The sequence below is a fragment of the Bidens hawaiensis genome, unplaced genomic scaffold, assembly GCF_021521415.1.
Source record: "Bidens hawaiensis isolate Kalapana, Puna unplaced genomic scaffold, B.hawaiensis_p1.1 tig00011073_1, whole genome shotgun sequence".
Classification (NCBI taxonomy): domain Eukaryota; kingdom Viridiplantae; phylum Streptophyta; class Magnoliopsida; order Asterales; family Asteraceae; genus Bidens; species Bidens hawaiensis.
The window spans coordinates 315,464-323,875 of NW_027491853.1; the positions used below are offsets into that span (position 1 = coordinate 315,464).

Genomic DNA, 8,412 nt, shown 5'->3' on the forward strand with positions numbered 1-8,412 from the left:
TTCGTGTTCCACGACGCGCACATGGCAAACCGTAAGGGTGGAGCAAGGCGTTCTTTCCAGTAAGTTAAATATCCCCGTTTCTTCATTGTCCCATAATCTTGATGTTTCGGTTTATCTTATATTCATCGTTTTGTTTTTAATACAGGGAAATCAACACATGTCTAACAAATATTTTGAAACTTTGTGTTGAAGAAGCTAAACAATACCCCTAATGATATAATTTTGCTTTTTCCACCCTGTGAATATGGTAAACTTCTTAAGCTAATGAAGGTTGAGGAGATAGCTTATGATGATACAAGACTCGATTTTGGTCTTAAATTTGTGCTTGAAGATGAGAAGCTATCTTGTGCAAGGATAAGAAGCTTGAAGGTCATTATTCTGAAGACATAATCAAACTCCATTTGACTCCTCAACAAGATTCCACTTCTCCCGGTTCGCCACGTACTCACTTCTTGTTAAGGCAAGATGGAATTCCTTAGCAGTCTTCAATTTTTTAACTGCAACCCTCAGTATATTTGTGACGTGCGGCCGGATCTCCGTGTAATAAATAAATAAATCAATGAATATAATAAAAGATGTTATGTTTTTTAATGTTAAAACCAAAACCGAAACAGCAAAATGCAATATTATTATTATTATTAATTAAGAAATACTATAATAAAAACCGTTGGGCCTTTTTAGTTTACTGGGCTTTTTTATAAAAATTTTTTTTTGTTTGTGGGATTTACACTATTGTAACTAATGTTGACGTTAAAATATAGAAAGCACAAAAAAGAAAATGTTAAGGTTTTAGTTCGGTTTCAATTAAACGAACTTACTCTAGCAGACATTTTCCTCCGCTCTCCTTCTTTCCTAATGTGAGCTTGTGTAGAACGAATATTTAATATCTTTGTTCAGCATACTTCTGGTCATTCATGTAGCCTTCAGCATAGTCAATGGTTGACCCAAATGTTTGTTAGAGTTCATTGGAAATGCGTTGGTTCTTACCCAGCTTATGCGTATTCTTAATTTTCTCTGTTTCAGAAAATAAATAAGATACTGTTTGTTTTTTAAGAGGTAAGATGTTTGCAGTCTGCGGACCACATCTGAAGGCATCTGTAACAGAAGAGGTGGAACAAACCTCTACAGTCTACAAGACAAAGAATGTTTGTTTTTTAATGTCTTTAAACTGCTAAAATAAACTGAAATTTTTAAATAAGCTAAAAATGTAAATAAAAAAGTTTTCAACATCGAAATTATGATAGTCAAACAACACTGAAATAATATTCATAAAACCACAATAACATTTTTTAAAATAATTTGTTCCGTACTTTGCATTAATTGTTCATCTCGTAACAGCGTCATATATTCCCAATCTGATGTAGTGTAACGTGCTTCAACCTCATCTTCATCAGCATCAATGTGCTCATTTAACCATTGTTGCTTCTCTTTTATTTCTCCTAAAAGCCACGTAAATTCATCATCAACAAGAACAAATATGCAAGACAAAATCCAACCAAAAGAAAAAACCCAACATTCTGAACAAAACAAATGTGCAACTTCTGTAGTTTATATAAAACCAAGTTTTTAACCTCTTGGATAGCATATTTTAAAACCATTATTTAAAATTTAAATAGTATTTGTGTGATTTCTACCATGTTCTCAAATTAAAAGTAAACAAAACAACTTTTTGGAATAGACACAGGTACCATATTTGTTATTATGTTTCATTTATATGATAAGGAAAAAAAGGATCTTTAGAGAAAAGATAATCAAGATGAACAGTCAAACTTCAAACCATTATCATATCACTCTATTATGGATTCCAAATTAAAGGAAGGCATAATTAAATCAACATTCTGAAATGGATACAACTAAAGAACAAATGTGCAAGACAATACCTGGAGGCATAGAATGGTGGCCGGCGACGGAGGCAGAGCCTGGGTCGCCGGCGGCGGAGGCTGGGTTGCCGGAGAATGCAGTGGAGGCTGTTGATGGAGTGGCCGGAGGTGTGACGGTGGTGAGGAGCTAGGGTTTGAAAGAGTGAGGGTTGGAGTTTTTTTGTTATGTTTGATGAGGAAAAAAGAATGAAAAAAATAACAAGGGGAGAAGAGGTTAAAAGTCATAGGTGCAAGTCGAGCACAACGTTTGCGTGTGGTTTGTACGGCGTAGACAAAAAAGGTTGGAAAGTGCTGATTTAAAAAACACCACCTAAGTAAATAAGTAAACCACAAATTCCAAAATGTAGTCAAATAATTAATACATACTGAAAATGGACATACCTGGCTCTGTTGGTGTCAACACCTGGATGTTTTCTCATGTTTTACGCTCTTGAGAAACAAGATATGGAAGCCTCAAACTTGTGTCATACATCAAGATTTTAGGGAATGGATTGAGATTGCTATATAGCATTTTATCTCTGCTCTATCACAATCACATCATATAAATTGCAAATCTCCGTCACATAATTTTAGGAATGGATTGAGATTGCTCTTAAACTAAATAAATATGGAGAAACATCCTTTATTTTTACATTTTTTTTATTTCGCCCTTTTAACTAATGAACGTTAAAAGTTGTATGTGAAGTCCAACCAAGTCTCTAGTATATTTGAGGACATTTTTATCCTTTTAACTCATTTGTTTAAAAAAGATATTTAATAAAAGATATGCAGATAAATAATAAAAATATATACTTGTGATTGTGATTTACACACGAATTTTCATCTTATATTGTAGTGCGGTGATTCTTTTTTTTTCTTTTTGGATTTACGGTATTCGTAACTCTTGATTCAAATAATGAATATTCTTCAATCTTTGTATACATTTAAGCAGGAGATATAGGAATCTTACTACTTGATCTTTAATTTCGGTCCATAAAATTTCATGGGTGTTACCTCACATAGCTTTATGCTAATTTTTAAATGTGTATTTATATATATCATTCGAAATGATTTGCAGGGGTTCATATACCAATACTAAAACTTTTGTAAACAAGATCTTTTGTAAAACGAGTTCATAAGCACAAAAAAAATATTATGCTTGTAGAAATCCAATGTATATAAATTATATAACGTGCAAAATAGAAAGAATAATTATTATGCTTAAGAAAACAAGTTCTAATCTTTCGTATACAGACATATAGTTAAACAAGGCCAAGAGGTGTATCCGGTTGACCTTTGACGTTGACCTTCAACAAAGTCAACGAAAATACAACTTATAAGACTTTTAAGAGTGTCGTCCTACTGCTCTACCACAAACAAGAGCATTCGTTGGGATATCATACTCGTTCGCAAGACTTTTGACCGGATTATAAACCCGAAGGTACAACTGTTGACCGAGGTACTGTCGTTCCCACATAGCCGACCTTAAATTCCACATACCTTGGTTGTCCAACGACACGTAGATCACAGTCCATGAGTTCGGGTACACCTGGACCGTGTGTCTTGTGAGCGCATCAACCAAGTTGTAACTCTTTCGACTTGCTTGTGACCATTGTCCCGATCCATACCTACATTAATATATATTTTAAATCACTCGGTATATATTTTATGTATAGACATAATAAACATATAAACATGTATCTAAATATATAAACATACGTACCCGACTGGCCAGAAGTCATAGCCGTCAAGATGCCATGACTGAACAGTGTTCTCGTTGTTTTGGAAAACGATTTCAAGGAAGTCGTGAAGTGAGGCGGGCATAACGGAGGTGGCCAAAAGTGGGGCCCCATTGTTCGGGAAGGCTTGAATGGCGTTTGTGGAATAAACACCGGGGATGTTAAAGTAATCGGCTAGCTTCAATGGGGTGTCTGCATTAATGTATGAGACGCCGTTCACGGCGTATCTTTTCCTCCCATTGATTAAGAATGCGGAGTTGGTCAATACGATTGTCCTTGTGGGTGTGATAGTTCCATAGTGGAATGAGCCTTGTGGGTTTGGTCTGGCTGCATTTGAGGTCAAGTTCCATCTGAAAATAAGAAAAAGAAAGAATTACATCACAAGGTATGAATCCAGACCAATATTACTAATCGAGTCCAATGGCCTAACAGAAAGCTTACAGCATGGTATTTTTTAAACAAACCAAGGTATGTTTATACCTTAATGTTCGCGCTTGTTGCATGGACCAGTGAACTTGGTAGGTCGGGCCCGCAGGGATTGGACCAGAGACTGGTGTATGGGAATTCAGATAATGTAACACCGAAACCGAAGTAAGTATTTTTCGTGTAAATCGTGTAGATGCAACAATGTAATAATCTTTTGCAGGTTGATCCAATGTAACCAGAACAGAAGCCGATTGACCCACATGCACATCAAGTGAATCGTATATGTTTTGAACCACGTTCGACCCTTCAACCTCAACCAACTTCATTTTGTGTCCTTGAATCCTAAAGTTGAATGATGTTGACAAGCCCACATTTGATATTCTGAACATGTATGTTTTACCTGAAAAAAGTTCCAAAAATTAGCAATGTTACAACAGAATAACTACCTTTGACTTTCAATGGCAAACGCAGGCTGCTAACGTTAAAGGTTGAGAATTACCTTGATCACTACTAAATGTGGTTCCTCCCTGTCCGTTTACAAGAAGACCGTCTGGGAAAGTAAGCGATCTTCCTGAATCGAGATATTGCCGCAAGCCCTGAGACCGTAAAAGGTACTCTTATCGTTGAAATTGAATACAAGATTTACTAATATCATGTTTGACTTTTAAGAGTCAAAAGTGGCAACTTTTAATCTCAATATCAACAAGAGTTACTAAGGTTAAACAAAAAAGTATACTTAAATACTGTAGCATATAGGAAAGCAAAATCATTAATAAACTTTGAGTTAAGCTTCCAACAGAATATACATAATATTTGAACTTTAAGAGTCCAACGTTTGACTTTGACTTTATATATGATTCTCACCTTATGGTTAGACTTGTACCAGTCACCAATAAGTAAATTAAAATCGCCAGCTGGAATCGCATACGGGACAGGGATACGAGGTCTAGCATATACATTTATAGCCCCAAAACCACCAGCAGCTTTATGCATTGCAGTTGATGGAAAATATGTGTAACCTCCAATTTGATCTTTTGGTTGAAATTTGTATGTAAAGTTAGAGTTTGGTGGAATTGGGCAGTTTGTACCCAAAACCCCATCTTGCCATGAATTCTTTCTTTGTTTAATCCCGTTCCTAAAACACATTTAAATTGAGTAAGTTATTATAATACTTGAGTCCCGTAACTAGAGTGGGAAGGGATCATGAGAAAACGTTCTTCGTGAGAAAATAAAAAAAATCTCCAGACTATGAATATGCAGCATAATTACTACATATATGCAGCATATCATACTTCATATATGTACTACAAATATTATATGTGTAGTATGATATCCTGCATACACGTCGTATGGAACTTTTTGGTTTTCTCACAAGGAATGAGTTTTCTCTTGATCTCGTCCCTAACTAGAGTTAAATTGATAGAAAGACGAACCAGGTCAAGAGGAACGGTTGGTCGAGTTTATTGAACAGGTTGAGGATAATATTGTCATTTGTGACAACATCAAGGGTAGGCCCAGGAAATTGTCCATTGATCAAGATAACCTGAATAAAGCCCAACATTAATTAACAAGACCAACACAATTTCACTAAACCAACAATTAGAAATATTAAAAAATTAATGGTTAAAAAGTAAAGAACCTGTTGAGGAACACCAAGAGGAGAAGCAGTTCCATAGGTAACAGTCCAGGTAAAATACTTATAAGGGTCCTCTGCTTTCACCATACAAAAACTCAAAATAAAGATCATCAAAATTGGCAAAATTTTCCTCTCCATTTCACAAAAATCAACTTAAATTCCTGTAAAAACCAAACTTTATTAGTTATATGTGAATTTTCAATGTGGGTATCATTAATCTTGAATATAAAAACACAAAATGTTAACAAAAACAGAGTATTCCTCAAAAAAAAACCTAGATTATACAATTCTTGAAAAATAACCACATTCCAAGAACTTAAAACCATGTAAAAATCCAAACTTTATTCATTAAATCAGTTTTTGCAATGTGGGTATCATCAATCATGAAAATAAAAACACAAAATGTTAACAAAAACAGGGTGTTCTTCAACAAAAAAAAAAGAAATTAAAAACCCTAGATCATACAAATTCTTGATACATTTCAAGAAAAGAAAATGGTGAAATGGGTACATGCCAAGAGAGGATTGATTGATGATCAAATGAAAGAAGAAGTGTGAATAATATGGTATAAATAGATGCAATTGCACATATAATATTATATAGTAGTGACAAGTTGTAAAGTATATTATCAGGGGTTTGCTTTAGTGGTGAAGGTTTGGGTTTGGGTTTGGGTTAAACCCTAATAAACAGAGCTGTCTGGTGCTTTCCAAATTCGGCGGATTTCACGCGGTTTCGACTAATTAGTAATTATTGATTTGGTTTCATAATCATGCATGGCTATTATTGTGTCTCCATATCTACTACTTGTAATTATGAAGAGAATTATACTAAGGTTTGTTTAGGCTGTCATTAATTTCAGGGATTTGTGTATTTATTAAAATATACCCTTTATGTTTGGGGTTGTACAGTAGTACCCCATGTATAATTACTTTTATGAAAAACTCCTAAAATAGTTAATTTTGACCATACAATAGTCATTTTTTTTCCGTCGGATTCGACAGGATTTCATCAACCACCGTAGGAAAATCAGTGACTTGTAAATTCTCGCCACGTGTTAATGTATTAATGGATCCGATGGGATTTTTATTGGACCCGGCGGAATTTCAGAGGTAGAAGATGAAAATTTCCGTCGAATCCATTATAACATGAACGCGTGGCGAGATTTTACACGTCAATAGGTTCTTTAACGAATTTCGTCGGACAACGGTTTTAAAGTGATTATTTTTTATATTTTTTCAAAATTATTGTTAAAGTTGGAAAATGATAGTCAAATTTGCCTATTTTAAGGATTTTCTAGTTACTTTACCCTCTATGGTATCATATTACCTTGTCAGCTAGTTGTATAGATTAGCATTCATATTGCTCTCTAGAGTACCTTGTCTCTATATTTAACTAAACATTATATTTTTGTTAACTTACCTACCACGTCTTATTTCACATCTCAAATATCTCTCTCACTCATAAAAAACTTATTCTCTTAATATTTTTTTCTTTTTTTAGATACTCGTTATTGTTTATAACGATTATAAATAGTGTGTGTCTGTATTTAGAGTTACAACCATGAAACTTTAAATTTTGAAGATAGGAACGAAATGGATATTCTTATGGAGAATTAATATATGAAATCACCAAATTTTGCAATTTGAATTGACAATGGATCAAATTTCTTGGAAAGTCCTCCAACGGAGCTTGCATGAGATAATTATAAGAGGAGTTTTACGTTCTATCCTTTTCACTTGTATGCATCTATCTTCTTTTTTCATTGCCTAGAAACGAAGATTCTGTTGTGAATGCTCTAGGAAAGATTGTACTCTAATTCAATCCATCTTTTTTTCCTAAATCATATAAAGTATTAGTATACATGATATGTATATGTGTTAACAAAATGACAGAGTTGTATATATATAGTGTACATTGCAATTTATTTAAATTAATAATTATGTGCATAAAAAACGAATATAAACAAACATTAATAAAGAAATGCAAGCCTGGAGAGACGGTTGATGCATGGTCTCACCATGAATCTACCATGACAAGTTGTGCAAATCGATAAATAGCACTTCAAGTTTCAAGTCAAAATTGAACGTACTCATCCCTGACAGATGCATTCAAGTTAAAGGTAAAATGAGTTTACGTTGAGACTTTTAAATGTTCACTAAATAAACTTAATTTTGAATTTATAAACCAACAAACAAATTTTGTGAGTGAACATCACATTTCATAAGTTTATAAGAGATATTATAAAACTTTGGTTTAATCAAGAAGTTTGTTGGAGTAAAGTCTCCCCTAGTCGAATCTTCCAATCATAATTATACATTTATAAGAAAACGTTAATAAGAATGAATAAAGCATTGACTTTTAGGAGGACATCAATGTTGCTTTGCTTTTTCGTATACCGGCTTTCATAGCTACTTGAAATCTCTAAATTTTATATGGTCAAGAGTTCTTCTCTTGTGTAGAGTTAAGTGTTGAAAAACTTGTATTATAAATTCCAGAAAATCAAATTAAAATAAATGAAACAATTAACATAGTAATTGGGCTTGTGTTTAACACAATTCTCTTAAACAGATTCTCGGTCTGTTCCCAGGGTACTCCGGTTCGAAACAGAATCGGTGTTCTGCCGGACTCGATCACTTGCCTGAAAACGAAAACGAAAACGAAATAGTATTGTTGCAGTAGGAAGAAGATGAAGTGATTTTCGTTTGGTGTGTCTATAATTGAAGAATGCCATGGTATTTATAACCAAGAGTCA

General features: G+C 33.9%; 1 protein-coding gene and 1 long non-coding RNA gene across 2 annotated transcripts; both read right to left on the reverse strand.

The window, feature by feature from the left end:
- Positions 1-672: 672 nt before the first annotated feature.
- Positions 673-1,998, reverse strand: LOC143536949 (uncharacterized). Its single transcript, XR_013135965.1, has 3 exons — positions 1,881-1,998; positions 1,311-1,439; positions 673-1,129 (listed from the first exon to the last, which is right to left on the reverse strand). It is a non-coding gene; the product is annotated as an uncharacterized LOC143536949 (long non-coding RNA).
- Positions 1,999-3,059: 1,061 nt separating this feature from the next.
- Positions 3,060-5,835, reverse strand: LOC143536960 (L-ascorbate oxidase homolog). Its single transcript, XM_077030829.1, has 7 exons — positions 5,664-5,835; positions 5,458-5,567; positions 4,889-5,159; positions 4,524-4,620; positions 4,079-4,424; positions 3,583-3,948; positions 3,060-3,487 (listed from the first exon to the last, which is right to left on the reverse strand). Exons 1-7 carry the CDS (start codon positions 5,796-5,798, stop codon positions 3,205-3,207), a joined length of 1,608 nt encoding a protein of 535 aa, XP_076886944.1. The 5' UTR covers positions 5,799-5,835; the 3' UTR covers positions 3,060-3,204.
- Positions 5,836-8,412: the final 2,577 nt, after the last annotated feature.